General features: G+C 46.0%; 1 protein-coding gene across 1 annotated transcript in view; it reads left to right on the plus strand.

The window, feature by feature from the left end:
- Positions 1-17,300, plus strand: part of ABCA13 (ATP binding cassette subfamily A member 13) — a gene marked incomplete at its 5' end in the record, with an annotated part of 329,842 nt that overhangs the window by 98,560 nt on the left and 213,982 nt on the right. The window contains 4 exon segments of the mRNA XM_082473913.1: positions 2,149-2,313; positions 3,281-3,458; positions 6,389-6,528; positions 15,536-15,645. Of these exon segments, the coding sequence (XP_082330039.1) occupies positions 2,149-2,313; positions 3,281-3,458; positions 6,389-6,528; positions 15,536-15,645 (593 nt within the window).

Genomic DNA, 17,300 nt, shown 5'->3' on the forward strand with positions numbered 1-17,300 from the left:
GCGTTCCTCTGGCCGTCAGTGCTGGGACTCCACGCAGGTCAGTCCCATCGGTCGGTGCCCCGAGGGCCACTTCTGATGTGCAGCTGCAGTTAGAAAGGCGAGTGGGAAAGCCATAGGAGCTTGCACCCCTCGCTCCTGCCGAGGAGGCTCTGGTGCCTTAACTGAAGACACAGGCACATCACTGTGCGCAGAGAGAGTGAGAGGTGGAGCAGGGGTCTCGGTCCTGCAGGCCAAGGGCAGAGCCAGCAGCTGAGGGACAGGCCCAGAACCCTGAGGGCCCAAGTTTGAAAACCTGGAAATTCAGAATGCAGATGAAGGCAGGGCAGGAGGTTGGCTGTGAGTCCTCCCCTCTGTGGGAAGGGGCAGTGTGTGCTAATTTACCCATTCATCCAACACGTATTTCCTAAGCAACTGTAATAGTATTTTTTGGAAATGTTTATTGATTTTTTTTGTTATATTATTACTATTTTTTAATAGGTCTTTATTGGAGTATAACTGCTTTACAATGTTGTTAGTTTCTGCTGTATAACAAAGTGAATCAGTTATACATATACATATATCCCCATATCTCCTCCCTCTTGCGTCTCCCTCCCTCCCTATCCCACCCCTCTAGGTGGTCACAAAGCACCGAGCTGATCTCCCTGTGCTATGTGGCTGCTTCCCACTAGCTATCTATTTTACATTTGTTAGTGTGTATATGTCAGTGCTACTCTCTCACTTCGTCCCAGCTTACCCTTCCTCCACCCTGGGGGCCTCAAGTCCATTCTCTATGTCTGCGTCTTTATTCCTGCCCTGCAACTAGGTTCATCAGAACCACATTTTTTAAATTTTTGGTTTCCATATATATGTGTTAGCGTACGGTATTTGTTTTTCTCTTTCTGACTTACTTCACTCTGTATGACAGACTCTAGGTCCATCCACCTCACTACAAATAACTCAATTTTGTTTCTTTTTATGGCTGAGTAATATTCCACTGTATATATGTGCCACATCTTCTTTATCCATTCATCTGTCGATGGACATTTGGGTTGGTTCCATGTCCTGGCTATTGCAAATAGTGCTGCAATGAACATTGTGGTGCATGTCTCTTTTTGAATTACGGTTTTCTCTGGGTATATGCCCAGTAGTGGGATTGCTGGGTCATATGGTAGTTCTGTTTTTAGTTTTTTAAGGAATCTCCATACTGTTCTCCATAGTGGTTATATCAATTTACATTCCCACCAACGGTGTAGGAGGGTTCCCTTTGGAAATGTTTATTGACTGATTGACATTTTCTCATAACAATCTTTTTTTTAATTTTTAATTTTTTAATCTTTTAAATTGAAGTATAGTTGGTTTACAATATTGTGTTAGTTTCAGGTGTACAGCAAAGTTATTCACTTACACATCCATATATATCTATTTTTTCAGATTCTTTCGCCTTACAGGTTATTACAAAATATTGAGTAGAGCTCCCTGTGCTAAGCAACCAGTATTGCCAGAGGCCGTTCTAGCACCTGTGGCCACATCAATGACCATGACAGGCAAAAATCCCTGCCTGTCTCCGAACAGAAAGGATGCAGTTAATAAGTAAAACACAGAGTGTGTCAGTGGTGACAGCACAGGTGTGTCCCAGTATCCGGAGCCACTGATGCTTCTAAAGCACCCAGGTTGCATTCCTGGCCCTAATCTTCCAGCTGTGATGGTGCGGAAGCCCTTGAATCTCTCTGAGCTCAGTTCCTTCATCCACAAAATCAGCACCAGCACACAGTCCGCAGGGGTTCGGCGGACGGGAGGATGTGTGCGCTGTGACACAGGGAAGCCGTAGGTAGATGGAAACTGTTTCACACATAAGAATCATTTTATTGTGACCCTCTTCTTAAATATCCACTCCGGGCGCCTCAAAGACAGAAAAAATTGTTTGAAAGTGATTTGACGTTTAACAGCCGGTCATATCCGCTCCTGGTTCATGTTCTGACGATACCAGTACGGTTGAGCGTGCTCCCAAAACGGAGCCAATAGAGAGGGCTGTCTACGGCACAACAGAGGTGTCTCCCAGGCTCAGGAGAATAAAATCAAATAACGCTCTTCATTCTCTGCCCTGCTCCAACGATGTTTGTGAGGCACCCCGTCCAGCACTGGTTATGTCGTGTTGTGTTTCCCTTTGAGACTCTGCTCCCTGCGGAAGCCAGCGGCCCGCTCAGCTCCCTGCTGGACGTCGTGTCCAGCCTCGGCCACCTGCTCCCCAGAGCCGGCCGCGTCCTCGAACACCTTCCCGAATTCCTCCACGAACTTAAGATCGCTGCCTTGCTGGACACGCCCGACTTCCCACAGGTGGGTGCTTGGTCTTGGCCTCAGGGAAGGTGCGGATTTGCTGTGTCTGTGTGTTTGCTCCTCTGCCTTCCTTTCTCTTCCACTGTCTAAAATGCGCATGTGGTGACAAAGCACAGAGACGAGGGTACGTCTTAGTGGCTCTGGAGGCAGCAGCATGATGAGGAGCAAGGCCTGGGGTCCCCTGCAGAACCAGAGAAAGCGGGACACACAAGCACCCACGTGGAGGTGGCAGTTCAGGTGTTCTCTGTGATGTCAGAAGTCACTGGATGGATTACCCTCACAGAGGAGATTCCAGGGGCCTGTTTAACTGAACTCAGAGTTCAGAACTGAACTCCTTGCTTTCAGAAACCTTAATACGTTTATTTGCACACAAGTAATTGGCTTGCAGATTACAGATCGTTTGATGCGAATACAAACACGAAGTTGAATGAGGTCAGTAGCCGGATGTTCATTGTGTCTGGACTCTCTCTGCCTGGAATGGAGTTGGTGGGGAAGGGGTGTGTGTGGGGGGCCTGTGAAGGGTGAGGCGCAGGGTGAGGGGCGGATGGTGCATCCTCGGACCTGCCTCGGATGCGGGACACGGGGTGTTCATCAGCTGAGGGGTGAGTTGAGAGCCCTCGGGCATCTGGGAAATTTAGCTGTAGAGACACATATTCATACTACTAATTAGTCTGAGTTAGTGGTACTTTATGGATTAATGATTTATCGCTGGACAGACAGCAGAGATTTGCCAGTGTGTGTGTGTGAGTGTGAGACATTTGTCTCTTCAACCATAAAGACCAGAAAAATCACTGCTGTGATTTGCATAGCATTTCAAGGACAGAAGGACTACCGCTGAGATTTCATACCTTCGACTTGGTGACAATCTTATATAATCATTTGGAGGAGGGACCGAAGTTTCAGGAGCCTGGGAGGGAGTCCCTCTAAGTCACTGTTTGCCTGTGGTTTATTTTTCTTATGTTCTCAGGCTTCACAAAGTAACCAGGCGAGAAGCTCAGCTTTTGGTTCTTTCCAGTCTGTGATGAAGGTGGTTTGCAAGGAGCAAGCATCTTTCTTTAGGAACTCTGACATCTTTCTTAACTTGCCTAGAGTTAATGAACTCTTAGGAGACGACAAGGAAGAATTGAACATTCCTGAAGATTCAAGTAAGAAAACAGTAATCCATATTTGTTTAGATTAATTTGCATTTTGATAATTAGCCCTGCTTTGTACAAGGTACTCTTGTGTAGAATGTGGGTACACATGTGCAAAGAATTTCCTACCTGCACCCTCTAACCTGTATCCTTCGTTTTCTGTAAGATCAGCAAATGCTGACGTCGCAGTTGGATTTGCAAGACCCCTGCACCCTTGAGCACGGGTTAATTCTCTCACCTGTGACGCCGAGGAACTGGGTCTTAAATTCCAGTGCACCTGAAGCTGCAGCCCTTTTGAGACCCCTGGGTAGCCAGTAACAGTGAGAGGTCCAGATCCGGAGACCAGGAGCAGCAGTTTGGTTCTTGCAGAATGGCTGTCTCACAGCCAGGAGAGCCATACGTGGTCCCCTACAGATTTGCCTTCTGTATAATGCTCCCTAACAAATAACAGCAGACTTAAAGGTGATGCCCTGGCCCCACTGTAAGTGGGTGCATTTTGATTAGGAAGAGAGGTGAAATGCACAGCTAAGGGTTGGGTTTAAACTGCTCAGCCCCACCAACAAGTTGTGTGTCTTCGGTCCTGTGACATCACGTCCCTGAATCATGTTCATCTCATGTATGACATGGAAATGTAGTACCTGCCTTGTAAGGTTGTTGTGAGGAGTGATGGGGGTGATATCTACCGACTATTGAGGACGATGGTACCGTTGTGTCCTAGTGTATTATCACTCTTCTGCGCTGTACGGCAAGTCGGTGGTTTAGGACACACACTTATCATCTCATGGTCTCTGTAGGTCACAGTCTGAGCACTGATTAGCTGGGTCCTCTCTCAGGATTGCATGAGGCTGAAGTGAAGGTGGGTGGCCAGGGCTGGGGTCTCGTTGGAGTTGGTTGTTGGTAGAATTCAGTTCCTTGCAGCTGCAGAACCCCAGGAGGCTGCGTCTTCGAGGACAGCAGTGTATCTCTTTGACTCTGAGGTTTCTGGTCTCTTAAAGGGTTTAGCTGATGGCTCAACCAGGATAACCTCCGCTTCGATCAACTCCAAGTCGGAATCCCTGCACCGTGGCCATGTAACCTAACCAGGGGTGTGGTCCATCATATCTACAGGTTCTCTCTGCAGAACAAGGCCACGAGGCTGTCTTAGATGTCTGCCAACTGTACCCAAGACACCTCTTTATATACTTGTGCCTGGGATGGACAGACGTGTTGGTGGGACCAGGGAGAAGGAGAGAGGGGAATTATGTAGAGATGGGGCTGCAGGGTGTCCTCAGAGCTGCCCTAGAGACAGCGTGTTGGTGTGTTCATCAGCTGATGGATAATTTGGAGAGCTGTCGAACAAAATATAATGTGGCAGTATAGATACACATTAAGGCTATTCATATAGAATAATTTTGTCGTCTTCTTTCCTAATCCTCATTTCCTCTTTTCTTCTTGCATATGGGTTTTTTGAGGATTATTAATTTGTTCATCAAATCCAATCATCCAATTATCCATCCATCCTGCATCTATCCATTCATCCACCTATTCATCCTTCTATCTTTCCATCCATTGCTCCACCATCCATCCATCATCTGTCAATTAATCCATCCATCCACCCATCCATCCATCCTGCATCCATCCATCCATCCACCCACCTATCCATCCTTCTATCTTTCCATCCATTGCTCCATCCGTCCATCTGGTTGTTCAGCTAACACTGAGGACCAGTTTTTCTTTGTCCTTTCATACATTTATTTCAAATGATGGTCACACGAACCATAGACAATATTAGTACCCTCATTTTTCAGGTGACACGAGAGAAGCTCAGAGAAGGTTAAGTGACTTGATCAAGTTCACACAACTCACAAGTGGCAGATATTGGGATTCCTGGTTTTAGATTTCTTGTTCTGTTCATATGTATGATTATGTCTTTTCCAAAGTAAAAATTGCTACCATCTATATTAAGTTTATAATTTAAAGTGTAAGTTGTTAAAATATCAGTAAGAACAACCTCTATAATTAATGCTATAAGAAGTCATTATGTAGTCATGCTCTTAATTTATATTTTACGGAATTATGTCTATCAATTTTATTGTATTTGTTGAATAAAAAGAATTTGTTTTTCTTTTCAAATGGGGAATTTAGGAAAATGAAACTGATAGTGAAAATTACCACAACAGTAATTTTCCTACCTTGCGTGTTATGGATTGTGATATCAAAGTTAAGATAATATTTTCATTTTAAATGTTCTGTTTGGGAGTAAAAGAACTGGTTATACTGAAGTATTTGTCACTAACTGGCTTAAAACCTTTCATACTTGATTAGTAATCATTATGGTGGTGAAGGCTCCACCTTCATTAGTACCTGTTGGTTCGGTTGAATAAACCTTCCATTGAAACCAATCAGCACCACAGCAGTGTGAGTGCCAACATGAGGAATTGATGTTTGGGTGAAAACAAGGTGATTTAATGTAACAAAAGCAGTCAGTGCAATAGTTCTGTATAGGTGCAGCAAAGGAAATTCTGTAGCAATTTATAGAGCTAATTTCTTAAGAAAAACCTAATTATAGTCTCAATACAGTGACTGTTGAAAAGAAGATTTTCTATATTAAAAACCAGATGCATTCCTTTTGCATTACTGTTTTAATTTTTAGGTGTCTTTGTCATTATTTAGTACTCTTACCGATGACTTAGTTTAAAAATGTGAAGGTCATACTTTTCTCTCTTTCAAATTATTGAAGGGAACATGGTGTCTCAGAGTTTTGAGACAAGAGCTGCTAAAGACAAGGACAAGAAAAATTATTTCTGAACTTACTGCCCCAAATCAGAATTGAGTCATGAAAAATATATATAAGCCACTCATCGGAAAGTGAGGCGTCATGGCTATGTACATGAATTTCCTTGTTATCCTGGACATCCCCAATCATGAGCAACACTTTTTGTTTTTTTTTTTAATTGTGACAGCACCCTTTTGCTTGAAGCTTTATCAGGAAATACTACAGTCTCCAAATGGTGCTTTGGTGTGGTCCTTCCTAAAACCTGTATTACGTGGAAAAATACTGTACACACCAAACACTCCAGAGATTAATAAGGTCATTCGAAAGGTGAGTTTGAATGAATGAGGATGTTATAGACCATACAAGCAGTACAGTGGGAAGCAGTCTGTTAAAATATTTAACATGATTGTTGTATAGCTTGGATTACACACAGTTTTCTTACGTTGATTACAATTTATTTTTCCCTGGGTATTTTTTTCCTGTTCCCGTCGTTGTTGAACTTGGACGTGCTGCGTCGTTCTCTCAGAGGACATTCTGGGGGCAGGAGGTATTATTTGGAGTAACTAATGCATGGAGGACACTTAGACAAAGGAGGCCGGTTCAGGTGGTCCCAGGAAGATGTGGAGAACAGATGCGCATCTGTTTTGCTTGGTGCATCTGGTGATGAAGGAGGGAGTCTGACCCTGTGTTCGTGGTCCGGGTCTGGTCATGACATTTCCCAAGTCGGCGACGAGGTTTTGTCGGCCTCATCTGTGGCGGGGGAGCCCATGTGGAGAAGCCAAGGAGCTTCCCTGGAGGCGTCTGGACATCACACAGCTCTGCTTGTTTTCCCTTCCTTACATTTCTTACCTTCTCAAACCCATTAGCTTCAGGATTTATCATTGTTCATATTTGCACTTTCTTTTGACAGGGTGGTGCTGTGTCTTCCCAGGGTCTTGTCTCCTTGTCTGACGGTGGCTTATGAGCCTGCAGGCACCTTTGAGGGACTTCAGGAGGCCATGGGGCCTGTCAGAACCAGAGGAGGAGACATCAAGTCCTCTTAATGCTAAACTTCTGAGCTTCAAATAGTGCTAACAACTTAAAAGCTAAAAAGTTGGCGATGGCGTGTGGTCATCCGGGCAGTTGGGTTATCTTTGTCAAAGTAGATTTTACAGGTTCACGTTTCCTGCCCTCGTGGTTGCCATGTGGCCTCTTGCTTCCTGCCTGGGACTTAGCTCAGGAGCTGTATTTGCCTCAGTTTATTCTGAATGTGCTTAATAACTTCTGCTTTATCTTGGGACTGTCCATTTGGACTGGGCTGTCACAGTGAAATGACATTAATCTAGACGTATGTCAGGAGCTCATCCTTCCAGGGCTGGGCTTCAGAGGGGCCTGGAGCCAAAGCCAGTGTCGTTCCGATTATCTCCCTGCGTTAAGCTTGCAAGGGCTGTGGGTAGTTCAGAAATTTCGCAGAGAATGGCTCTGTAGCACGGCTTTATTTTAAATTCAAATTAAAAAATGGGCCATGACTTTATTATTATATTATGTATTATTACACAAAGATATTATTGATGATATATAAAATGTACTGTAGGATTATATACTGTGCTGTATTCTGCGATACAACAGTTAGTACGACAGTCTTGCTTTTGAGGAAGTCCCCCTGCAGTGGGGAAAGAGAAGACAAACATCTGAAGAAACAATTCAGAACTAATGTGATGAGAGATTCGCTCAGTGTGGCACAGGAGGTGAGCTTCCAGACCCCCTGGAAAGGAGGGTTTAGAAAAAGCCTTCCGAGGGAGGGGACGTGCAGGCCTCCAGGGGGGCGGGGGGAGGGGGCTTGGCCCCGACAGAGGTGTGGCAGTGAGTGTGCCCCGTGCGTGCTGAGAACGACGGAAGTTTTGGAAGAACAAGCAGACATTTCCCTGGCTCTTGCTTGGTCCCCTGTACATGTCACAGGCAGTGCTGTGAGCTGGTGCCTTTTTCACGCATTCGCTGTGGCTTGGCTGACGACTTTGCATGAGGGTGTCCTGGTTTGTACGTGTAAAGCTAGACTTCGTGGCGCTGGAGCCAGGCTGAATTATTCTACTTAACTTTGTGAAAACCGGTTCTGCTCGTTGGACTCCCGGTCCAACGTTCCACGTGGCTGGGAGAGCCTAGAAGCCTTGCCAGCTTACGGTGTGTGAAGCACATCACCTGTCAGGGTGGAAGGGCCTGTGTTGCGTGTCTTCTACTACTTGGTCTTACTCTCTCCATTACTTCCCATTAGGTGGAACCACGTGAAGTTGCCATTTTTTCGTGGGAAAAAAGTGTATAAAATTGGTCATCTCCTCTGGTTGGACCTGTAACTCTGAGGGAAGCAGCAAGCAGCACGGTGTCGTGAAGAGAAACACGTGTGCACGTGGGCAAGGCCGGGGGTGCCCCCGCACCTGTGACCTGTCCCTTGTCACCGTCCCTCTCAGTGGGCCTTTTCCTCCCAGTAACGCGGAGGCCGGAGGGAGACCCACGGTTTCTGGGAGCCACGAGCGTAGACCGGCCTTCTCCTCCGCGAGCGCTGTTTCTGGAACGGCGTTGCCCCCAGGGCGGTGGGGAGTGAAGGTCACCTCAGGAAGCAGGGGCAGCCGGCGGAGACCAGCGTTCTCAGCGCCGGGGGTGGCAGGCAGCTTTGCCCGCCGAGCGCCTGCAGCAGCGTCCGCAGACGCTCTCGTCCCCGCCGTTGTCCCCGCCCTCGTCCCCGCCCACAGCCGGGGCTCGCTGCCGGCATCCGGGGGGGGGAGGCCCCCCCTGTCCCCGCCCTCGTCCCCGCCCACAGCCGGGGCTCGCTGCCGGCATCCGGGGGAGGAGGCCCCCTGTCCCCGCCCTCGTCCCCGCCCTCGTCCCCGCCCACAGCCGGGGCTCGCTGCCGGCATCCGGGGAGGCAGCCGGCTGCCCCACGGGCACGGGGCGGGCCCTCAGCGGGGAAGGTCGGCGTGCTGAGGCTGCGGGACCCCGGAACACAAGGACTTGTCGGGCTGGATGGGGCCCCGCGGAGCAGGCGGACAGAGCAGGGGCGGCCGGGCCGGGGGGACTGGGCTGGCGCGCCCCGGCTTCGCTCTCCCGGGGGCCGTGCTGCGCCGGGGCTGGGGGCCGGCGGGCGGCCTAGGGCAGAGGGGCCTCGGCCTCACTCGGGTGTGTGTCTGGAGGAGCGGCGGCCGCTGGTCCCGAGCCCACCGGGTGGCCCGAGAGCAGGGCTCAGGCGGGAGGGGGAGACGGGGGGCGGGAGCCAGGCCTCCCCCGAGGACCGGCTGCGAGCCGGCTGCGGCCGGGCGAGGGGTCTCAGCCTGGGCGAAGCCGGGCAGGCGGCTGCAGGGGAGGCCAGGCCTCCCGGGGGCCGCCCCCGCGGGTGAGGCCCCGGCCCCCTCGGCGGCCAGATAGGGGCCCTCTCTGTCTGGCACATTCATGAAATGCAAAGTACGCAGCTTACTAAAAAGAATGATCTAGGTATAGACTGGCCTCCAAGACTTACTGTTAACTGTATTTCGGGGAGGTGGGGAGGAACGTGGGGTGTCCCAGTGACGAAAAGCGGGTCACACACGTGGGCACCTGTGCTCCGAAGTGTACAGACAGTTTCAGGACGATGTCCAGGGAGCTGGTGGCAGCGCTTCCTCTGCGTTTGGATCGTGGTTCCTGGGGCGCAGAGGAGAAAGGGAGGCGAGCTTTTCACGAAGCCCTTTGAACACTCGGAACTGGTTAGAAGGAGCAAGAGATGCACGTCTGACAGCGTCCCGGGAAGTCTTTCCATCTCGCTGTCTCGTGTGGCGGTGGATTGGTGTGTCAGCGGGGAGGAGGCAGAGCGTCGTCCTGAAGGTGCTGCCAGGCCGCTCCACCAAGATGCCCGGTCCAGCCGGCCCTCTCTGTTCTGGGGAAGGTCAGGCCAAGGTCCCTTTGTTTCTGGGGCCCAGAGCGACCTTCCTCTCTTCACCCAACCCTGCCGAGATGCGGAGGGAGGACCTCTTTAGAGAGAAATGGGTTGTGGGGAAGGGGCTCTTCCCTCCCGGGGTCTGCCCTTCCTGATTCTGGCCAGGTCAGAAAAAATCCTTTCTTTTATTTAAATCTTCAAATTCCTTTGTCTCATTCCCCTAGCAATAAGCAAATGGTCTGAATGCTGAGGAGGGTGATATAAATAAGAAAATGATGAATGCAACAGAAAAAATAAACCCATAGCTAAGATCTTATGCTATGACCCAGTCACCTTCTTCTTTCTTTTTTTTTTTTTTAAACAAAAATGAGCTGTAAGTAAAAGAGGCTTAGGGCATTTTCTAAAATCAGCAGTTATTAGGTGGTACGTAGGTGAAAACAGAGCCTAAGTAGTTTCTCCCAATGATATAAAAGTGAAGACAAGACTTGAGGTTGTGTCATCTCTGAGATTCGTGCCCAGTTCCGGGCAGGGCTCTGAGCTCCGTGCCACGTTGTCTCCCTATGGTCTTCTGAAGGTTTTGCTCAAGTTCTTGATTCTGTAAATTTTTGTATTTCACCAGTTTGTGGAAGTTTTAAGCTGTTATTTATTCTAATAGCCTTTCAGCCCTACTCTGTTTCTCCTGTGTTTCTGGGACTCAAAAGATATGAACGTGGACTCCTAGTATTGTCCTGCAGGTCCCTGAAGCTCTGGTGACTTTGTCATCTGTTTTTCCTCTTGCTCAGATTGGGTGAAGTGTACTGACCTGTCCTCAAGTTCACTGGTTCTGTCCTCTGTCATTTCTACTTGAGACCATCCAGCAAGTTTAAAACACTTTCTGTTATGGCATTTTTCAGTTTTGTACTACCCCGTATTTAGCTGTCTTTTTAATAACTTGTATTTCTTTGTTGAACTTTTCTGCTACTTAATTTGTTTCAAGACAGTTTTTAATTGCTTGTTGAAGCATTTCTATGATGACGGCTTTAAAGTACTTGCCAGATCATTCCAACATTAGATTTATCTCAATATTGACATTGGTTGATTCTTGTGAGTTCTCTGGTTCTTTGTATGGTGGGTGATGTTCAGTTGTATTGTGGGCAATTTGGCTGTTATGTTCAGAGACTGTAAGAAAACCTTTCATTTTTGCAGACAGTCTCCTGTTCAGGTTTAACACACAAGTCTCAGTGTCCTTTGTGGGCTGTGGTTCCAAGGACAGTTTAATCATCACAGGCTTTGTGCTATTATTTTGATCTGCTTAGTTCCTCTGGTGCCGCTGAAGCTTCCACGGGTTCCCGGTGCTGCTGCCTGAGGGGCGGAGGGGTTTCTCCAGGAAGTTTGTGCCTCTTAATCCCCTTCACCTGTTTTACTGGAGACCACCAGTTTGTTCTCTGAATCTATGAGTCTGTTTCAGTTCTGTTCTGGTGGTTCATTTGTTTAGTTTTTTAGATTCCGCATATAAGCGATATCATATGGTATTTGTCTTTCTCTGTCTGACTTATTTCACTTAGTATAACAATCTCTAGGTCCATCCATGTTGCTGCAAATGGCAAGATTTCATTCTTTTTTTATGGCTGAGTAATATTCCACTGTATATATGTACCACATCTTCTTTATCCATTCATCTGTCGATGGACACTTAGGTTGCTTCCATGTCCTGGCTATTGTAAATAGTGCTCCAATGAACATTGGGGTGCATGTGTCTTTTCAAAGCAGTGTTTAAGTAACTTGGCTAAGATCACCAAGCGAATAACCCAGAATGGGGGGGCCTTGTTCACCACTTCATTTTTAAGTGCTCTCAGTGTGATCTTTCAGAGGCTCAGTGCAGTGCGTATATTCATGTTGCCTACTGTTCAGTTCTTACAAAATTCTGCCTTATTTCTAGTCATATTTACTTTGTATCTCTTAGTGATGTGTTACTGTGTGTAGAAATATTAGTCACTGTAAATTCTGAATTTATTTCAGAATAAAATGATCGTTATTCCATTTATCCTTTTTGCAATGAATTAGATTTTTTTACTGTTAACATTTCTAGCTTTTATGTTTTTGCTTGATTTTTGAGATCTTTTGTATTTGATTCAGTATAGAAATACAGTTGGCTTTGATAGTTTTGTCTCTGCAATATAACATAATCTTAATTAAGAAAAGTGTTTTATTTTCTTTATAGCTATAATTTTAGCACCTACACCTATACCTGGCTGAAAGACCTTTGGTAAATATTTATTGAGTAACTTGACGAGATGGGTCTGAAAATCTTAGCCTTTGAATTATGGTATTTTAACCTACTTGAAGTTATTTTCATAACTCTGACAAGGTGAGAGCTATTTTGTCATCCTCCTCTATAGTTTTGAAATTTATACCTGTCCTTGTGGTTATCGTTTTTCCTCTCTTTTGCCAGAAGAATTTGTTCTGTGGAGTCTCTTTTCCTCCTTTGTTTTCTGTCTTCTGTTTTTTAATGTCATGTCTGTCCTCTTCCCAGTTATCAATGCCCAGACTCACTGCTTTCTTACATGAGAACCTTTTTTTAAAAAAAAATTAATTAATTAATTAATTAATTAAGTTTTGGCTGTGTTGGGTCTTCGTTTCTGTGCAAGGGCTTTCTCTAGTTGCGGCAAGCGGGGGCCACTCTTCATCGCGGTGCCCGGGCCTTTCACTGTCGCGGCCTCTCTTGTTTCGGGGCACAGGCTCCAGACGCGCAGGCTCAATAGTTGTGGCTCACAGGCCTAGTTGCTCTGTGGCATGTGGGATCTTCCCAGACCAGGGCTCGAACCCGTGTCCCCTGCACTGGCAGACAGATTCTCAACCACTGCGCCACCAGGGAAGCCCCTTACATGAGAACCTTTGCTGTCACTCCATCCTCTCTTCCTGCACCATGGCTGTCTTGTGTTGATAGAGTCTGAAACCAGTCAGACACATTAACAATCATCAGCATCAGAGTGAGCAGCCGGTGTTTACAATTTTACTGTAACTTTTCTATTGTAATTTTTTTCTTTCAAGAATTATTATTGGCATTTGGATTAAATTCAGAACCTTGCTCACCATTATTTAAAATTATTTCTCTATTTGAGTGGATTCACGGCTCATCATCATTTCAATGTTCTCATATTGATTTAACTGTTTACTCAGGTGTCTTCAGGTAACTTTTTCAGGAGCATTCGTAGGTAGCGTCATTTCTTTGTCCTTGGATATCTGAGGTCCTCACCTTTGCACCATAGCTCAGCTGGACATAAGAATTCCTGGCTTACGTTATTTCTCCTTGAAAACTCAGTAGGTTCTGCTGCATTGTCTACTGACCTTTAATTTTGAAGAGAAACTCTCTGAAACGACATTATTGTTTTTCCTTCTTCACAGGCTTCTTGTGTTCTCCCTGAGGCTGATATATTTATTCTTTTAGTTAGAATTCCAGTTGTTTCAAGGTATGCTAGCACTAGTCTCTTGTTAATATTTTTTGCTGTGTAAGAAATGTTTATAGCACCGTTATTCACAATAGCCAACATATGGAAGCAACCTAAGTGTCCATCAACAGATGAATAGATAAAGAAGATGTGGTGTGTGTATATATATATATATATATAGATAGATAGATAGATAGATAGATAGTACAGTGGAATATTACTCAGCCATAAAAAAGAACAGAATTTTGCCATTTGCAACAAGGTGGATAGACTTGGAGGGCATTATGCTAAGTGAAATAATTCAGACAGAGAAAGACAAATACTGTATGATATCACTTAAATGTGGAATCTAAAAAAATGAAACTAGTGAATATAACAAAAAAGCAGACTCACAGATATAGAGAGCAAACTAGTGGTTACCAGTGGGGAGGGGAAGTGGGCAGGATGGGGTAGGGGATTAAGAGGTACAAACTCTTACGTATAAAATAAGGTACAAAGATATATTGTACAACATGGGGAATACAGCCAATATTTTACAATATCTATGAATGGAGTATAAACTTTAAAAACTGTGAATCACTATATTGTGTACCTGTAACATATATATATTGTGCAGCAACTGTACTTCAACTTAAAAAAAAGAAAAGAAAAGGGAAATGGTCTTCAGATTTGCACACTCAGCAGTGGTGGGTTTTCTCCCTCCTGTGATAACTGACGCTGTTCTTGGCCCCTTCTGTGCTCTGGGTTCTGAATCTTGGCTTAGATCTCTTGCATCTGTCCTGGACTGTCTCTGATTTGTCCTTCTTCTTCTTTGTCTCGCAGCCCTCCTCTGAGGGCTGGGGCGGGGTCTCCACTGCCCCGTCTGTCCCCCTTGTTTTGATTCCCAGCCTGTGTTCAGTCTCTGGGTCTCACCGCCTCACGTGGGCTGTTTCCTCCTCGTCGCCACCTCCTCTGCGCTCCTGGATGTTTCTTGAAAATACAAAGTAGATACTTTCTACATTTTCTCCTGTCTTTCATTAGGTTTATCTTGACCAGAAGGGCCTTTTCATGTGCCTCTGGTGTTTCCCTGCTTGCTCATCCTTAGCAACAGAGGATCTCACTTTCGTGGGTGGGTGAGTAACACAGACGTCGAGTGAGTCCACAGCTCAGGCTCATGTGAAGGCGGAAGGGCGGTGTTTGGACCGGCTGCGGCTTTTCCTTCGCTGGTCAGACCCCTGGCAGCTGAGTGGGGGAGGGGCAGCAGCTGAGGCAGCCGTGCCCACGAGGGGCTCCATCCTGTCCTGGGCTCATCTTGGGAATTAGAGCAGCAGGAGCCTCTCTTCTCTTTCCAGCCCCTGAGCTGGTGTGACCTGTGCCATTGTGACCCCAGGGGGGTGTGGCTGGACTCCAGACCCTCCTTAATCTTATCTCTTTATATATAGACTGTTTTCAGTATAAAAACATAGTAACGTTGCCATAGACATCTTCATGGGTATAGCTTTGTATTTCACTTAAATTATTTCCTCAGGATGGAATCCTTTTATTTTGAGAGAAAAAGGCAGGGCTGTTTTTTGTAGGTCAGTGACCATAAATATTTTTTATGATACCAAATTATTTTACAAAAATCTTACGCTCATTTGCTGTGCCAGCAGCCATAAATAAATAACTACAGTTTTGTTTTATCCTAAATAGAGTTGGGTATCATAAAACAAATTGTAGATGCTAGTTGAGAATGTATTGTTGAGACGGAAGTGTGAGCAGACGTCTTGTTTAGTCAGTATATACTGGGGACATCTGTTGCTCCTGAGAGTGACCTATACACTGGGGACACCACGGTGACCAGGTGGACAGCATCTGACGGAAAGAGTCTGGGGGGGAGGGCGTTGGGACGGTCACCGTATCCGGGGAGGTGGCCTTGGAAGATCTCCACTCTGATGGCCGAGCCGCACACAACGCTGGTCTCCTTGTTGTAGCAGCCACAGGGCTGAAGAACCTTCCTAATGCAACAGGGCTGAGCTAGAGACGTACCCAAATCTTCTTTATTTTGCAGGCAAATCATACTTTTGATTTTGTGGGCAAGCTGAAGACTTTATCTGAAACACTGCTGAACTTGTCCAGTGTTTTTCAGAGCAGCAGAAATGGTCAGATGCTCCACCAACTGTAGATGAGGGAGGGGTGACCCCTTTGCCATCGAGGGCTGGGGGAGCCCACGCTCAGGTGCGTCTGCAAAACCAGAGTGGTCCTTTAGAGGATTCTGCAGAGCCACCTGGGGTGTGGCTTGCCCAGTTGACTGGTAATGTTGACGTAAAATTGGATGTGTGTGAAAACTTTTTGTAAGTGATCAGTTGTTTTGCCCATGCAAGATGTTACTATTGTGGGAAGGATCAATAATTCATTAGTATTTATTTGTGCTTTAAATTCCATGTTAACTTAAAGCTTTTTGGGGTGTTTTTTTTTTTGGGTGCTTTTCAACTGTGGGTCTATTAAAACAATTATCATTCCCCAATATTCTGTACTGACAATGTAATATATTCCAAAATACGTGGGCTGTAGTTTCAAATGGCCTGACTTCTTCTGAGCAGGACAGTCATTAGTTACAAAACTTTCATCAAGGTAGATCACATGAGAACCTTTTGGGGCATCTGTGTACCTCTGACTTAACCTGCGTCTGATAGCATGAGAAAATACAACTACATTTTTATTCTTGTTTGGCTTATTTTTTATCCACTGACCAAGTAGTTCAAGGTGGTTCCGAGCAGGGACTCAGAGCTTCTGTGTCTGGGTCCTCCCAAAAGCAGACACCGAGATGAGGTTACATGTGTGAGAATTTTGTCAGGGAAAGAGCTGTTGGAGCCGAGGCTGGGGAGGCCGGGGAGGTCTGGCCCTGAAGGGACGGGGTTGGGGTGGGGGCTGGGTGGAAACACCCCACAGGGCCCTGCATTTAGTGGACACCTCTCATCCAGCTGAAGTCAGGTATCATGGGGGATCCTGTGTCAGGGGAGCTGTGGCTCCTAGGAGTGGCCTTGGCGTAGTCAAGGCTAAGAGCAGCCTGGGAGGTGTGGCCTCCGGGCAAACTGAGATGGATTTCAGAGCACAGCAGAGGGCCTTGGATGCTGCCGTTCCTGGAGTTGGGAGTCTGGGATGCTCATTCTCATGGTGGCCATGGCTATTATTGTTATTCTTCTTCTTTAATTTGTTTGCTCACCAGTTAATTTGCTGATACAGGGATCAGTAGGCGTTTTCTGTAATGAATCAGATGGTAAATAGTTCAGGCTTTGAAAAGGGGTCTGCTGTAACTACAGATAAAATTATATGCAGTATAATAAGCAGCAGGTTGAGTCTCTACAAAGTAGTGTGAGAACGTAACAGTGCCTAACTCCGTCTCAAAAATCAGGTGGTGTGTGGGAAGAAGGATAAATTAGGAGTTTGAGATTAACAGATGCACACTGATATATATATATATATATATATAATAGATAACCAACAAGGATCTACTGTATAGAACGAGGAACTATACTCCATATCTTATAATAACCTATAATGGAAAAGAGTCTGAAAACAAATATATATATATATATGTGAATCACTTTGCTGTACACCTGAAACTAACACAACATTGTAAATAAAACATATTGATACTTCGATTAAAAAAAAAAAAAGAAGCAGGTGGTTTCTTGGAGAAGTCTTCAGTTTAGCTGAGTGCTGTTTACCAAGTAGTCAAGTTAGAAATTAAAGCCACTTATTCAATCACTTGAAGAACTTTTTACTTAGAGAATGAATTGTGGTGAGTGGCTCTATTTCTTAGCATCGAGATC

The sequence above is a fragment of the Balaenoptera physalus genome (genome assembly GCF_965194825.1).
Source record: "Balaenoptera physalus genome assembly, chromosome: 8".
NCBI classification, from domain to species: Eukaryota; Metazoa; Chordata; class Mammalia; order Artiodactyla; family Balaenopteridae; genus Balaenoptera; species Balaenoptera physalus.